Source organism: Neltuma alba, unplaced genomic scaffold, assembly GCF_004799145.2.
Source record: "Neltuma alba isolate B1F8T4 unplaced genomic scaffold, ASM479914v2 tig00004204_pilon, whole genome shotgun sequence".
NCBI classification, from domain to species: domain Eukaryota; kingdom Viridiplantae; phylum Streptophyta; class Magnoliopsida; order Fabales; family Fabaceae; genus Neltuma; species Neltuma alba.
The window spans coordinates 82,269-100,539 of NW_021633605.1; the positions used below are offsets into that span (position 1 = coordinate 82,269).

An 18,271-nucleotide genomic window follows, 5' to 3' on the forward strand; every position below is an offset into this window, starting at 1 on the left:
TTTTTCCTTTCTTTGAATATTTCTTCTGTTTTTTTTTTCTTTTTCTTTTGGTTAATATGTATGCATTGTGCTTAAATTTTGTGTGTTGGATAATTCATAGCTGTGGCAATATTGGATGATTCAATGGCAACCTAGTATTTGGCTTCAACTACTAACTGGTGCAAAACAAGAACTCACCGGTCACCACCTCATTGAGATTGAAGAATGGGGTTTCATTTTTTATGTTTCTAAAAACTTGAAGATTTATTCTGTGTTGTTTGATGGATATTCTAGAGTGATTGACAAATGCATAAGATATAGGAAGTTCAAAATTGCTTAGGTATTTCTTGATGTTGTTTCTATTTTTTTTTTTTTGATAAAGGTTGTTTCTATATTTTTGACAGTTCTACTTATTGTTCTGGCTTTTCATACTGTCATCAGAATTTATAATATTCTGTGCACAAAGAACTATTTAGCCCCTCAAATTAATGAAATCCACCACATTATGGCATTTGACGGTTATCATTTCTGGAGAATTTACAAATTTACAAACTCCATCTAACAATTTTTTATGTGGTTTATATATTTTTTTAAAATAAATTATTCATAGATTTAAAATGAATTTTCTTACAGTCATGATGCGCCCGTTTATAAATTTAAAACAATTTTTTAATGCCCAGGACTTCATTTTTCTATCATTTTCTTTCTTTTTTTCCAGATATAAATTAAAATTTAACAATTTGAGTCATTTATATATTTTTTAATAATTTAAAAAGTGTATTAATATATTTATAAAATATTAAAACTAACCTAATCAAATTTTAATTCAAAAATGACAAGTGGAGAGCGGAAGTAAAATTTTTCCGTAAGTAATTATTATGGTAATATTTGACTATAGTTAATGTAATACAAGCAAGGGTAATTTGGGAAAAAATGAATAAAAATAAAAGACAAAGTGGATAGGGGTCTTATATTTAAGACCAAACTAAAAGTCAAATTGAGTCTTATAATTAGGATCAGAGGTAGTATCTAGTATATAGTACAAATTGTACTATAAACTCTATTGTATATTTATGACCGGAGAAACTATTTCATAAATGGAACTCAAATTTGATTCATTAATACTCCTCCGATCCTTATTATAAGACCCAATTTGACTTTTTATTTGGTCCTAATTATAAGACCCCAATCCATTTTATCTCTTATATTTATGTATTTTTTTTCAAGATAATCCTTCTAATAATGAGAGTTTTAGCCAATATACTTAATTAGCAAGGATATTTTAGAAATGACAACACTTATTTATTATAAATAACCAACTTAACTTACTTTCTTAATCTCCTCAAATAAGTCAATTGGGTCTTATAATTAGGACCGGAGGAGTATTTTGGAATTCATGATTTAATAAAGTCAACCATTATGCTAACTAGTTATAACACATCTATTATTCAATTATAGTTAAATATAAATTGATTGTTCCCCTATTTTATATTTTATTATAAATTCTTGATTATATTTATTAATTTTATAAGAAGGAAAGGAGTTTCTCATAATTATTATTATTTGAAATAATGTTTAATATTTATAAAATATATGATATTTTCAAATAAAAAAAGGGATAACATATTTTTAAATTGTAGACGAATATGTTTTGAAGGTCCCATCCATAATCTCTTCACGCTTGCTTCATCCTTCGGAAGGATAAAGTCATGTTAATGTTTATAAAGCATTTTAAGTGAAACTTTATAATCCAATCCATCAATTTGACAACTGTAAATAATTATAAATTTTTTAAGAGTTGCCTACATTTTGTATAAAAATTAAAACAATTGTAAGAGAAAACGTCATTAAGGGATAATAATATTAATCCATCATCAAATGGAATTAAATTATGTTATTAAAAAAAGAATTAAATTATATTTGGCCTCTACAAGGATTAGTGATAAGTGATAATAATAAAAAGAATATGGCAAAGCTTCCTAGTGTTTAATTTAACAATAAAAATATCATCCATATATAGTCCATTTAGTGTAAACCAAAGTCCTGCTGATAGGTCTCTATTTTTCCCCTTTTTTAATTCACCTAATAGAGTATACTTTAGCAAACGTTTATAAGAAATTAGGTTCTTTACATTCATGGATTCATACATTTGAAGAAAGTTCCATAAAAGAAGCAACTACAAATTAGAAATAGTCTTGAGAGTTTTTGAAAAGTTACTAAAGCTAGAAACATAAATGTTCTGTTTATTGAACTTACAAAGCATGAATCCAAATGCTTTATAATCCTAAGTGGAAACAAGTTAAAAAAAATTGAGGGATGATTGTGAAGAAATAATATCACTCATCATATATGTCATGACTTGAGGATTTATGTATATGTGGTTCTCATTCTCATGAATATCAAATAGGTGGAAGGATCCTATTGAAATTGAATGATAAAGTATAGAACTCTTCAATTGAAAGGCAAAATATTCTCCTATAAACTTTTTGAACTTTGCCCCCCATGTCATCCCTCTATCTTTCTTTGACTTTTCAACCTTGAGCGTGTTGGCAAGTAATACCACCACGATCAAAGCCACTATGGCCAGCCATGAGAATATGGTGTTTATGAGTGCATTAAACTACAAAGAAAGATAGTTTGTCGCACATTAAAATGAGCTCTTGATGTTCAAAAATTTCAGCAATAATGCAAAGATGGTTTGCTTTATCTTAATCAATAATCTCAGCCTTTTAAGACAACTTTCCCCTTAATCCCATCGAAGGCACTGAAATTAAATATTCTAAATTAATAGAAAATATTCTAAACCATTTTAACTTCAAGTCAAACCACAAAGAAATAGACTGAAATTTATTTAACTTAACTTGTTTGTTTCAACATTTCTGGAAATAGATTCCATTTTGCTTGCACATAAAACAAGTGTAATATCTATTATCCAAAGAGAATGCAGTACAGTGTAGTGAATATCAGGAACGGTAGAGATGCAAAAACAGCCCCAAACTTTCTTGTGGAAACTTGTGTAAAAAAACCATCTGCTTACTCTGCTTTCAGCTCTGTCATCATAACAGAAAACAACTGACTTGTTAAGCTCAGGAAAGTGACCTTTCTTCACAATCAAAATTGTCCAATCACACAAAAATTAGTAGATATAGTCATCTTCATTCACAAAAAGGAGGCAGATACGTACTGGCGGAGATATCAAAGGATTAGCGTATCTTCTGGTATAATAGTATTAAGAATAAGAGATAGTACCTTATTGGAATGAATCCAACCAATTACTTCAAGTAACATCTATTTGGATTAATGTCCTAGTTTTATGTTGCAACTCTGATTATGATTGATGCTTCTGAATTACTATTCAAGCTGGAGCGCCATGTCAGAATATTAGAAAGTAAACTAAAATTGCTCTAAAGCTTGGGAGGCAGCATGTAAGAAAAGCTTCATGTACAATCAGATATGGTTATGTTTTTTAAATGGATCAAACATGTGTTAAAGATCAGAGATATAGAACTGGAATATGCTTTTTGAAGCTTGCTTGGAAAGTCGTAAACTCCGCCTTGTCCTTTGGAACCTAAAGAACGGACAAATCTCAATTGAATTCTATTCCTATTCAAGCTTTTAGAAATAGCTTTCAATGATAACATAATAAATATATTATTTTTAATTAGATAATCTAATAAGAAATATACAGATTAAAGGAGTACAAGACATATTGAATATATGAATCCCATAATTTGTTTTGAGGTCCCATCCACACATCTTTACCTGCATCGTGGTTATGAAGCTTCCAGTAACACACATTTTCTCTAATATGACATATATAGATCAATTCTAACATTAGAATTTTTCTAAATATCATCATTCTAGGCTTTAGAATACTGCATGGTGCTATGAATCCAGAATCCCAGATTCTCTGGGGGTCTTTTAAGAAATTAGTGTTTTGTTTTCCTTACTCTGGCTTTTTGTTCCGTCTAACTTGTCAAGCATGTTTTTGATATTCTTCTAGAATGATCTTGAAATTATGTGATGGAGATTGGGTCACGACGGAGGCGTCACTTTAGAGCCAAACTCTTTATGCTTCCTTTGGATAGGAATAAAAATTAAAAGGAACAAAAATAGAAAAAGAGAAAATTGAAGAGAAAATGTAATCATCCTTGTTGTTTGATTAGAGGAGAGAGAAAAAAAAAGAGTAAATACATAAATGACTAAATACCTCTATATCTATATCAAAATATATCATGTCGAAAATAAAATTGAACATTCCAATGAAAACATCATATTAAGACTAACATCATTAAATAATTTAAAATCAAATGATTTGGTAAAAGAATATTGTCATGTGATTATATTTTAAAAACCAAATAATTTAGTAAAAAATATTATTTTTAAGGTAAAAATAAAAACTGGGTAAATTTTTAAAATTAAACATGATGAAAGAAAGAAATAAATTATATATTAATAATCAAAATTTAAAATAAAATTTGAAATATATGAAGATATATATATTAATAATGGAGTTTGCGTGCTGGCTTTGAATTTGGCCATAATACAGTGAGATGATTTATTAATATTAATTTGCCGAGAAAAAAAGTTAGAGAAAAAATTAGATAGGCCTTATACCCTATTTTCTCCTGTATTTTTCTTTCCTTTCACTTTTCTCTTCGAATCCGGACAGGGAAAAACTCTTTTTTTTTTTTTCCACTGCCGGATCCTCTGTATCATTGTGGACAGAGGAGAACATAGATTTTTGTTCGTTATCGGCCAAAAGCAAACGGGTAACATCGCTGCCGGGTCGGGTTAGTCGCATATCCCTGGCTGCTAGCGGCCAAAATCATCCGGAGATATGACGTAAAATAAACTGAAAATACTCTGGAAAAAGCCAGAAGCCACACAGATATATACACGGAGCTTTGCTTTAATTAAAGCTACACACAAACACACACAGATATGGAGACCTTCTAACAAATTAATAGGTGGCTGGAAGACAGGGGAGAGAGAGAGAGAGAGTTAAGAAGCACAAAGGGAGAGACTGAGAAAGTAAAGAAAGAAAATTGAGAGAAGAAGAAGGGAATGGATCATCATACCAGAGTGAAGGCTGTTTTGGTAGTAACGATCGACTTGCTTTTTTAACTGCTGTTGAACTCGCTCTTTTACACTGAAATCGTGACTTGTTAATCTACGCTAATGAAATTAACAAGCTTTATTCCTTCTTAATATTGCCCATAATTTATGTCAAGGATCTCTTTAAATCTCATACTTACATTTCTTTGAAAAAGTTGGTCAACAAATTCATTATATGAGCGCTCTGAAACACGTTTCATCTCATGCCCACTCATATTGAGCCACTTGGTCTCATCTTTGATTAAATAAATAGGAAAATGAAGCATATTGTGGGCATACAACCTTCTTTCATTAATAAATGTTCAAGCATCTTTAATTGCATTACCTTTTCCCTTTTTGATTCCAATCAAATTAGTGAGACTTGTGTCACATCTTGTCTTCTCTTTATATATTAAGACTGAAATAACAATTATTTTGGGACCCAAAGAAAGAACGGAATACTTTTATTTTCTTCATCTTTAAGAAAAAAACAGTATAAGAAAAACCTAAAGGATAGCATAAAAAATATGCTTTAAAACATTGTTTCTAAAGTTTTCCAACACTCCAAACATATGACCCACATCTTTTGCAAATTATTATTATTATAATAATAACAAATTAGCTAATTTTGCTTTTCTGTGTTTTCTTTTATTGATCAAAGTATAATGAGAGATTGTTTTAAAATATTTTTTTTTATTTATTCTCCCAATTTCTCTTTTCATTCAAAGAAGCATATAAATAAATAAAAAAAACAAGTTTGGCGTTAGATCATAAAATAAAAAGCATTAACAGATGTTGCTTTCTACTTCTGAAAAAATATGAATTGAAACAAAATTTTTTCTTCTATTAAAATTTATATTATAAATTGGAGGGAGTAAACACTAAATGAGGTAAAAAAAAAACGTAATTAATTTTTATAAGAAGTAACTATTTTTAACAACTTTTTTTTAATGAATATGAATTATTTTTTTAAAACGACACAGTAGGAATAGTAATCTACTCATTAATTAATTATTAATTTAGGGAACAAAAAATCTTCTTTACCCTTGAAAAAGAGTAATAAACTAATAATAGAAGGTCGATTCAAATCTCAAGTAATGCTTTTAGCGACTATAACATGGGTCAACGGAACTTAATTATCATCTGAAGTTAATTTTTAAAACAATTTGCTTTTAAAATCAGACGTACTCAAAATTCTAACGCCGTAAAACTTCATAACCAAGATTACACCAAAATATAGTTTAGGATACTCATTATTACCGGAAAATATTTTTAGAAAAAATTGTTTTTTTTTTGCCAGCTTAAGAAAAAAACTATAAAAATTAATTTAGAATGCTAAATGCTGTGGAGAAAATATTGTGCTAATACTATTCACTAGAAACAAAGTCAAGTAGATTTTCACCATAACTATAGTATTCTCTTATATTTATTTAGGTAGGCATGTTCGGCTAATTAAAGATAGACCTCATCAGCTGGAACATCCATAGTTAAAGGTGAACGTGAGAGATTAAATTGTAATTAGGTTTGTTCATTCAGTAAGATGCCTCAGATCAAGTAGGTTTCCCAAGCAGACTTTTCAATCATTTCTGTATTCCAAATTGTAATCATACTTGCTGATGGAGCATTGCATTTGGTAGAGAGCAACAAGCTTATGATGCACATGGACTCGCCAGAATCAATCAGCTGCTTTTGTAGTGTTGCAAGCTTTTTTCCTTGAATCAATCCATCTTTATCTTTAAGTAAAAATATGTTCAAGCATCCATAATTACATTATCTTTTTCTTTTTTGACTCCAATCAAAGTGGTGACTTATCTTGGAAGTTGACTGGTGCTTTTCTTTTTCATTTTGATTTTAGAAACCAGACCTTCTTCATTCGTTTCGTTTCCCAGATACAAATATTTGTGTGTTTACATTTGCATGCGTTAACCATGAATTATGTAGTTGTCCAATGTGTTTTGCATACAAGTTCCCTTTAGACAACCATAATACTATGCAGGGAATAACTTGATTGTTTGTGGCTTGTATCACCTCTTTCTTCTCTCTTTGATATATTGAGACCGAATTACGTAGTTATTTTTCTTTTTATTTAACCCTTATTGTTCACTCTGTCAATAATGCCAATCATTATGTTTAAAAAGCCGTTAGTCTAAGTTGACACTGTCTTCCACAACACTTCCTCCCACGGCTTCATTTTGATCTTATAGATTAATTTTCATTGGTAAATTTGATAATACTCTTCATCTTATGTGTTTTTAGGGGTTCGTTTGACATGAGGGAAATGAAAGGAAGGGGAGAGGAGGAAAAATTTTATGTAGTTATATAAAATGTATCCTTCTTTTTGCATGGAATATTAGAAATACATGTTCTACAAAACTATACTATATACAGCTTGTGTTGACTTAAGATATTTATTAGTTTTTAATGTGTCTTTGATCATTATTTAAATTCCAAATTTAAATTATTAAACGACAAATAATTATATTATAAAGTTTTACACACCTCTTTAGTCAGGGAATATTTAATATATTATGTTAAGGACTTATGACTTGAAAATTTAAGTTCTTGAGTAAATTTGTTTGAATATTTGTTTTCTTAAGTAGATATTTATAAATTCTTTTATGATAATATCCAACACAGACACGCACGCATATATGTTTTACACTGTAAAATGTTACCCTGACTAATGAAAATACTTAAAATAATTAGTTTTTCAATTTTTTGTCAAAAACTTATTAAATTTTTCCCTCAGTCTCTCGATTTAATTTTAGGGTCTCTATTTGTTTGGCAAAAAAAAAAAAAAATAGAATCACTATTGCGATAAATACTCACAACATACTTTTTTGGTTATTGCCCAACGTATCCTCCCAACTAAGTGGTAAGAGAATAATTTCCCAAGATACTATAAAGCATTGTAGTGGGATCCTTTCTAATAGTATTTTTTTTCATACACAATATCTCAAGGATCGAATATTTAGCTGAAGGGAGTATAATATTGAAAAATATATTATTCACAAGTTGGCGGGTTCAATTTTATATTGCCTTTTTTCCCCCTCCTGTGGGGCTAAGGTTGCCTCATTTTTCCTGAACGTTCAGCTAAATATTTAACCTATACATTTTAAACCTATACTTGATAACCTTCTCATTTACATTGATGACCTTTTACTTTTCTCAAAAGATGAGGATTCTCACAAATTCTTATTAACCCATTTTTCAATTATTTCCCCGAACTGGGTCAATAAGAGTTTGTGAGAATACCTCTTATAATGATACCTAATGATGACGTTTACTTTACTGATTACAAGAGGACAAAATAAACTATAGGACAAACTACTTTAACAAAGCTACTTTTATAAAATTATTTTAATAAAATAAAAGTAGACGACAATATAAAGAGGGAATCTTAAAAAAATTAAAAAATATGTTTTGTAATGATAAAGGGTAGGGAGAAGGAAGTGAATGGCCTAGGAGGCCGTCGGCGTGTTTAGGGAGGAATCAGTCAATCAGGTAGGTGTGTAATGCATGCCAGCTAAGTAACACCTAGCAGATTTGTCCATTTTGACGCCTAAAATTTTTTTGTTTTCTAAACAAATACTCATTTCAGTTCTTTTTATAAAATACAAATAATTAAATTATATAATTAAGAAATTAATTAAAGTTGATTAAACATAATAAATACATGAAGAAAACAAGTGGCGTTAATTCTGGTGAAAAAGATTTTGAATTGAATTCGAAATCTTAAATTTAAATTTATGTAAATTTAAAAAATATTTTTGAAAGAGCTACTATTAATTCTAACCAATGCTAAAGCTAAAGCAACTTGCCGTGAGTGACACCAAATTCACAAGCAAATGCCATATAAATCCAAATTTCAAAGATTCTCATCATTCAATATGTCTAATAATGTCCACTTAAGTGGACCCACTAAAGTGGGATTCCTCGTCATTTCAATTTGGCCAGATATAATAATGTCCACTTAAGTGGAATTCTTCATCATAAAGTGGATCTCCTTAAGTGGGATTCCTCGTCATTTCAATTTGGACAATCCACTTAAGTGGGATTCCTCATCATTTCAATTTGGACAGAGTGAATGATGAGAATCTTTGAAATTTGGATTTATATGGCATTTGCTTGTCCTTTTGGAAGGGGTTTAGATGAGTCGATGGTGTTTTTTAAAAATATTTTTTTACAAATAAAAATATATATTTTTATATACTTATCTCGTAAATTATAAAATTATTTTTTATTTTTATCTTGACTTGACTGATTCCTCCATAAACACGCGGACGGCCTCTTATTGGTTCCTTGGGCCATTCACTTCCTTGTTCCTGCCCTTTATCATTATAAAACATATTTTTTATTTTTTTTATTTTATTAAGGGATATCTTTCTTCAATGTATGGGTTAGATATTTAGCTGAATGTTCGGGGAAAATGAGGCAACCTTGGCCCCAATGGAGGGAAAAAAAAGGCAATACAAAGTTGAATCCACCAACTTGTGAATAATATATTTTTAATATTATATTTCTTTCAATTCAAAATATAAGTTAAATTCTATTGAAACGGTTGGTTTTTTTATAAAATAATATTAACTTTTGTCTAAATATTTAATGAGTTTTTTTTAAATTTTATCTCATATATTTTATTTTCTCTTTAATTTATGTATTACATCTTTTACCTATTCTTTTTATTAACAGAGGTATATTTTAAAAAATAAATATATGTCTTACATATTTATTATTTTGAATTGACCTTTTGTTTTTTTAAATAATATTTTTATATATTTATTACCCTCAACTTGTCTTATAAGAAAGAAGAGAAAAGAAAGCGAGGAGTATTTTTGATGGGGACTCGAGCCACCACGCTCAGAAATCCAAAGCAGAAGGGTCAGTTTACCTAACACGTTAAAAATTAAAAAAAAAAAGATAAAAAAAAAACACCTTTTAACGACTCGTTGACTAGTGGCTATCAGCTACCCACAACTACCGGTCACGCCACGCCTCGACCCGCACAGTCTGTTTCTATAATATTATTTCTTCATCTTACGTGTTCTCAGGGGTTCGCTTGACACGAGGAAAATGAAAGGGAAGGGAGGGGAGGAAAATTTTTATGTGGGTATATAAATATATGCTTCTTTTTGCATGGAATTTAGAAATACATGTTTTACAAAACTATACTACCTACAGCTTGTGTTAACTTAAGATATTTATTAGTTTTTAATGTGTCTTTGATCATTATTTAAACTCCAAAGTTAAATTATTAAACGATGAATAATTATATTATACAGTTTTACACACCTCTTTAGTCAAGGGAATATTTAATATATTATGTTAAGAGCTTGTGAGTTGTGACTTGAAAATTTAAGTTCTTGAGTAAATTTTTTTGAATATTTTTTTCTTAAGTACATATTTATAAATTCTTCTATGATAATATCCAACACAGACACGCACACATATATGTTTTATATTGTAAAATGTTACCTTGACTAATGAAAATACTTAAAATAATTAGTTTTTCAATTTTTGTCAAAAACATATTGAAATGATAATTATAAAAATTGAATAAATTGTCTCTCAGTCTCTCGATTTCATTTTAGGGCCTCCATTTTTTTGGCAAAAAAAATGTAGAATCACTATTGCGATAAATACTCGCAGCATGCTTATTAAGTACTCCAAACTCTCTCCGTTTTTGTGTGTGTAAGATTTTTTTTGGTAGCCTACCTACTTTACCGGAGTTTTGTTCTGACTATATCTGAATCCGACTCGTGTCACATATTTGACTGTGGTGGGTGAATCTCCTAAAAGAGACTTTTGCATACATTGAGACTGAAACTTAGATATTGTTTAAACAATATTAAACCGTTTACTAATTAGATCAACTCCTGTTGATTGCGCGTGTAAGCTTTTGTGTCCGCTTTCCCTTGCTTGCTCATCACATGGCTTTTGTTTTGGTAAAGGAAGAGGCCTAAGGCCAAAAACAAACCCAACTACATCAAACCGAGGCATCTTCTCCAAGACTTGTTTCCAACCTCCGTACACTAGCCTTATCCATTATTCCCTTTCAAACCGAGGCATCTTCCCTAAGATCTGAAACTCCCCCGCCGCCCCCCCCCCCCAACAAAAACCCCACCCCACCCCCCAACACCCAGAAAACCAAATCCAAAAAACCAAATCCCGTCTTAGCCATAATATCTGCAAAAGAATTAGAACTTCGCTTGATTTTGCAGACACGAACAGCTCACTCCTTCTCCATCAAAGAAAGAATTCCCCTATGGATTCCGTTACAGAACCCCTTCATCTCCTTACCCTTCAAACGCCGAGCTAGAATCTCAGAGTCTGTTTCTATAATGACTCTACGGAACCCTCTCAGCCCTCTAGCTAACTCCAGCCCTCTGAAAATGCCCCAGTTTTGAGAAAAGCCACAGACAGATCCACTCCCCATTTTCATCACGAAAGATTCCCCCACAACTCGCCACACCGGGCTCACCTCTACAGGATCCATCAGTGTTGAGCTCATCGGAAGTTCCCATACATCTACAGCCTCCCTCAACCCAGCACTCATACGTTCAATGACACCCTTCACTTCAGCAAATTCCGTCGCTTGAGACCAATTCAAAGCATGAAGCTTTTTCAGCTCTGAAAAGCCGGGCATTCCTCTGCGTCCACAAGTTCCAGCAGACCCCTCCAAAAAGAACACTCCATGGTATGTTTCTCATTTTCTGATCTGCTGCTCATCACATGTTGAACATTTTTCTTTACTTCTTTTTTAATTAAAATATTATTAGAAAATTAAAATTGAAATTTCAGATTTTTTTAACTCAAAGTATTTTCTTAATAATACTCAACACAGTAAAACTTCATGGCCAAGATTACGCCGAAATATAGTTTAGGATACTCATTGTTGCTAAAAAAATATTGTAAGAAATTTTTTTTTTGGTCAGCTTAAAAGAGGATTGTATAAAAATTAATTTAAGATGCTAAATGCTATGAAAAAAATATTGTACTAAAAGTATTCACTAGATCCAGTAGGTTTCTCGGGAAGCCTTTTCAACCATTTCTCTTTATCAAATTATATTATAATCACATAAGCAGAATTTTGTGCCAGTGTGAGCTTTTTATCTTGAAACAACCCACCTTTTCCTTTAAGTACAAATATGTTCAAGCATCTGTAATTACGTACATGATCTCTTTGTTTTTTGATGTCCAATTAAATTAGTGATTTATCCTGGAAGTTGGTTGGTGCTTCTCTTTTTCAGTTTGATTTTACAAGCCAGACTCTCTTCTTGCAGGTAAATATTATCTTTGGATAACCTTTGTTACGTTGATTCTTTAATGAATTTTTACCAAAAAAAATTATGAATATTAGAAAATTAAACATCAAAAGCAATCTGTTAGATGTTCTCACCATGTGGCTGTAAATTTGTATTAATTGGATTTGTGTGTGTTCAATCTGTGACAGTATAATCATGCCTGTTTCCTAACTTTCGTATTTTGACAAAATCGAAGAATTATGTCCAATCATTTTGATCTTGTAGATTAATCATATCAAAACATAACTACAAAAAATAAAATAAATACCATTTTCTGATCACCTTTCTTTTTGTTGACCGTCTCCTGAAATATTTTCGATCAAATTATATATTTTATTGGCTTTTAAATTAATTTTATCAAATATTATAATATTAAAATATTAAACATCAAATCTTTCAGACGCTTTTGTCATATTATGATGAATTTATATTACCTGAATATTTATTCTTGAATGAATCTGCGTTTCTTAACAAGTTTGGTTATTCAACTTTATTTTTTCCTCCTTCTGGTTCGTCAATAATTGCAATAATATCAGGCCAAAAAAATTGCAATAATGAATTTTTAAGATTTGAATTTTTTTAAAAAAATTTAATATATCGTATATTTGTACCAATTGAATGAATTGTTATTTGTTACTTTTATGCAGCAGGACATATCTTAATTTGAATTAAGAGTTACTGTGGAGGTTTGGCTCAAAAAAGAAACTTTATTATAATATTTGAGGTAAGTAACAAATATCATAATAACCCATTTAATCATTTATTTTATTTATATTTTATTTTTCTTATTATTTGTCATGAATATAGGAAGGAAATAATAGCTCAATCATCAAATAATAGATCAGGGTTCAACCGGAGTCAAACCAGTGGGTTAAATTAGGATTCAATAGGAGTTAGATCGGTCATATTAAAATAATATAATTTAATTAACAATAACAAAATATAATAATATTTATAAATAATAATCATTCAACAAAATATAAGAAATTATAAAAATAGTTCAAATGTTTAATTTTTTTTCCCAACAGTTTAAATATTTAATTGTATCAATTAAAATTATAAAAATACATATCTATTTTAAATGTTTAATTTTTCTAGTTATTTTTAAGTGTTTGAGACAAAAATCTGATGCATTTCATTAAAATATATATCTTTGTTCTTATTTTATTTTACTCTTTTTCCTCTCTTCTTCTTTCTCCCACGTGACTGGTCCTTATTTTCCTTTCTATGACCCACATCACAAGCAGCTTTCCTCTTTCTTCCTTGAACAACGAACAAGAACAACCAGTAAGCATAGTAGAATAGCAAACCTCCTAGAATACGCTTTACAGATTTCCAATTCTCTTTCTCAGCTAAATTTTTTTTTGACTTCCTCATTTTTCTTTCATTTGTCTATACTTCATCCATCCCATTTTTTCTATTATCTTCCTTCTTGCCTTCTAATATTTTAGTTTCTCTTCTCTCTCTCTCAGTTTTTCTCGTACAACTTCAACAACAAATAAGTCTCTATAGTGAAGCCTTGACTGTTGAATTATCTTTTTATCTTTCTTCCATGCTTTTTGGTTTCCACACTAAAGTGCTTTGTCATTTCATTTTTTAGCATATTCAGGAGTTCTCTCGTAGCAAGGATTGTTCTGCATTTCTCTCTCTATTTTTCCTCTTCCCATCCCTTGTTTTCTTGGTAAACCTTCTTCTTCTTTCCCACAGTTTATATATTTTTAGGAGGCAAAAGGTTTAAATTGGATAATCCATTCCAATCGGAGGTTACTTGGTTAAACCGGTTTGTGACCGGTTCATTTCATCTCTGGTCCAGCAAGCAAACCTGGAGCGGTTTATCAGTTTTTTGATTGAACGGGTTGATCCGAGCTGGTTTTTTTTCTTTTCTTATTCTTCATAAAAGAGCAAAGTAAAGAATAATGTGTTTGTTTACATTTGTATGCGTTAACCATGAATTACGTAGTTGTCCAATGTCTTTTGCATAGAAGTTCCCTTTAGACAACCGTAGTACTGCGCAGGGAATAACTTGATTTTTTGTGGCTTGTATTACATCTTTCTTCTGTCTTTGATATATTAAGACCGACATCACAATTACTTTGGGGCTCAAAGAAAGAACAGAATACTTTTATTTTTCTTCCCTCTTTAAGGAAATGACAACATAAAAGAAACCCAAATGAAAGGAAAGAACGATAGCATAGAAGAATCTCCTATATGTTCCAGCTACTGAGAGTAAATTTATATTAGTTGGATTTGTATTATTCAGATGTTGGTTCAATCGGTGAATTCTTAGATGGTCCTTTGTTTAATTTTTTAAAATATTAAAGAGTTTGACTAACTTCTTTGACTCATTTACATTTGTCTCTCATTTAATCTTTCTTATCTTGCGTCATTTATATTTACATTCAACCTTGCTTTATACGTACCGGCAGCAGTTTCAGTCATTCTCTACAACCGGCCTTTACTGTTCAAGCTTCTCAAATATCTTCAAGTTCATCTATCTGTCAAACAGGTATATATTCACTTAAAGATTCTTTGCTATGTTTTTGTTAAAAAAGATATTTTCTGTTTCAAAATAATATCATCTAGATATACTAGTATATCGAATTGTTGTTTGTTTCTTTATTCTTGCATCTGCGCGTGAGTTTGAACTTGAGAATAATTTATACTAATGGAATCTAATTATCTAAACTTTCAGAATATGAAAGAAGTTTTGGCAAAGAAGATGAAGAAGAATATTTTTGTTATTATCAGGCCAAAAAGATAGTGCCGTATTAAACACTGAATTTGTTAGATGCTTTTGATATCATACTGAATTTATGTTATTGAACGTGCTTTTCATTTAAATAAATTATTTTAATTTAACTCATCAAAATATTGAATAATTTTATTTTTGGTTTTAAATTATATATGTATTTATCAAACCACTGATGGTTATAAGAATAGTCTTGTTTTAGTTTTTACATCATGATCATATTAAAGTATAATTACAAAAATAAAATAAAATTTAATTTATGAACATCCCGTGCTAATCTTTTAAGAAGCTTGCGATCTTTTTAATAAAATAATATTTAATTTATTTGATTTTTTTTGGGTAAAAGGACAAAATGATATTAAGACTGAAAAAGATCACAATGTCTCTCAATTGGATTTGAGAGTCACTCAAGTGGATATTTCTGCATTATTTATCTAACTTTATTAGGATAATTGAGGTAAGTAACCAGTATCACAATAACCCATTTAGTGGAACTCCAATTTTTATTTATTTGATTTTTTTTATTATTTGCCATGAATATAATAAGAGAATAACATCTCAATCACCAAATGAATTGATACCTTTGTAAATGAGTAAAGAATAATTTATTTTTATCTTGTTAACTTTAATTTTTTTTATCCAAAGACTCAATTGTTTCATATATGTTAATAAGTTATCCTTTATAACTTGCTTTGTCACAAAAGATTACATATTTCTTTCTTTCTTTTGAATCTCAGAATAAATTTACAATAATGAATATATGTAGAAATCGAACTCTTCAAAATATATCATAGGTCTTATTAAATCACAATTTGTTTCTTTCTTGAAAGTGGTATACGAGGATTATTTCCATTTAAATGGTTTCTATAATTATGCATATAATAATCAACCTCCCATCTATTTAACCTAAACTATAAAGACTTCTCTTTTATTTTGGAAACCTATAGTGTCATTAGTTTCTTTTCCTGTCTAATTTGAGGTAATTAACTGAGCAAATATTTTATAATTCTTTTTATTTTATTTCAGTTTTTATGCTAAGCTTATGATTATACAATTAAAATTCATGGACATAAATACCCGAGGATTTTTCCACTTAAATGGCTTCTATAATATTATTTGAATAACAGTTTCTTAGATATTTAATTTCGTCTGGTAAAAATATACTTTAATTTGGAGCCAAGTTATACAATTTTGAGAAGGAAAATACCTAGTTTAAGTGTTCTTCAATCATACATAGTCATGTATTATATTTTTTTCATGTGGGTTTATAATTAAATGATAATATATTAAAAATAAGATATATGACTTTGTATTATTAGAAAATTTGATATAACGAATATAAAGGAATTTGATGTAAATATTGTCCGAGAAAGAAAATCTGAAATAATTTAAATATTGTTTAAGGAGAAATTTGTCCATTTTGTTATAATCCTCTGATCTTATATATAAGACTTATTTTGTAGAGTAATTTACATTATAAAATAAATCTTATATTTAAGAATTGAGGAGTATTATTTTTAAAGGTATTGATTAATTTACATTGTTGTCTATAATTTCTTCTAGTGTACTATAATTTACTTGAGAATTCCTGCTTTTCTTATACTCTCGTAATTAAATAGTTTCAGTTATTATCCTTCTGCATTGGTTTTTGGCTCAAAAGATATCAATATTATCACCGAATCCTTTGCCAGGTAATTATCAGATTATCATTTCTTTATTTTATATCTCCTTTAACTCTTATTTTTTTTTAATGAAACATCTCGTTTTGTTCCATTTCTATTAAGTAGCATGAGAATATTAGAACTAACACATTATTGATTTTGATGTTATTATTTAGATTTTATATTAATTGGCAAAAAAACAGAAAAATGAATACTTTTTACTTGATTTTATATTTATAATATGAGAGATGAGAGATGCATTGCAGTTTTTCCTCTCATATCATATTGGTAGGAGTTTATCTTTCTGTTACATAAATATTAATAATTACAAAAAAAATTTTAATCTTGAAATATGATGAAAAATAACTTTAAAATAGGACATCAGTGAATATTTCTAGTTTTAAATATAATGAAGTATAAAGTTATATTACATACAAATTCAAGTAAAGAATAATTTCTTGTCCTTTTTATTTTAATTTTGTTTATTTATTTAAAGCCTCATAGGTTCACACTCTTGTTTCTTTTCTTCTTTTTTCAGAAGCTGTTCTAATCATCATCCTTCTGCTTTGCTTGCCATTAATTCTGGTTCTCCCTTCAAAAACATCAAAATTATCTCAATTCATATTACAGGTAAATAACAGTATATAAGTTATTTATTTTACATGACGATAAATTATATTTCTTTTAACAAGAGAACAAAATTAGAAACAAGGTGTCGATGTGATCCTTTTTTTGGCAAAAAGGAATATCTTTTTTTTTTTTTGGTTTTTAGAGTCTATGATGAAAAATTTGTGTTAGCATTCTTTTATATGTCGTCTTATGATGTTTTGGGAAATATAGATAAAAAAAAAAGTAAAAATATGATTTTTCCTCGTTCTTCCGTCAGAATTCCACACGAAAAGATTTTGGTACTTATTTTCAATCAAATTAGTATGTTTTCTTAAGATATGATTCACCTTTAGTTTGTAGTTTATAAACGAGGTCTTATAAATAGGACCGGAGGTAGTATATATTTATTGTGTTGCGATATTTACATTTCTCTGCAAGTCGCTTTTGTTAATATTCAGAATCGTTTATTGCTTTCCTTGAACTCCTAAAATCGATGTCAATCAATATTTCATATTCGTATCAGCAGGTAAGTATCATTTTCTGACCGCCTTCCATCGTTTGCTTATCAGATACTGAAATATCACAGGTAAATATTATCTTGAAAACACTCCGTTCTATTTGGTTTTTAATCAAAATTTTGTTTGAAAATTAAAAATGAAATCTGATGAATTTCAAGACTTTAAATTTGAAAATTCATATGCATAATTTGTTTGCACTAATTGGGTGAATTGTTATTTACTATCTTTATGTAGTTGGGCATCTCTTAATTTGATTTGAGAATCACTCTGGACATTTCTGCATTAGTTGTCTAATTTCATTCGCACAAAGGTTATCAAATGGATTGAAAAATAAGAAGATTCTTATAATCTTGG

At 29.2% G+C, this 18,271-nt stretch overlaps 1 protein-coding gene across 1 annotated transcript; it reads left to right on the top strand.

The window, feature by feature from the left end:
* The first annotated feature begins 14,588 nt into the window (after positions 1–14,588).
* Positions 14,589–18,006, top strand: LOC114743976 (uncharacterized). The gene is made up of 5 exons (XM_028932159.1): positions 14,589–14,606; positions 14,702–14,886; positions 16,749–16,820; positions 17,329–17,420; positions 17,926–18,006. The coding sequence occupies exons 1-5, from the start codon at positions 14,589–14,591 to the stop codon at positions 17,973–17,975; spliced, it is 417 nt and encodes a 138-aa protein (XP_028787992.1). The 3' UTR covers positions 17,976–18,006.
* The last annotated feature ends 265 nt before the right edge of the window (positions 18,007–18,271 follow it).

Bases quoted from the DNA above. Each gene is read 5' to 3' on its own strand.
- LOC114743976 (XM_028932159.1), top strand. The intron at 14,887-16,748 runs GTATATATTCAC...GTAATTAAATAG, and splicing joins TTCATCTATCTGTCAAACAG to TTTCAGTTATTATCCTTCTG. The intron at 17,421-17,925 runs GTAAATAACAGT...TCGTATCAGCAG, and splicing joins TATCTCAATTCATATTACAG to GTAAGTATCATTTTCTGACC.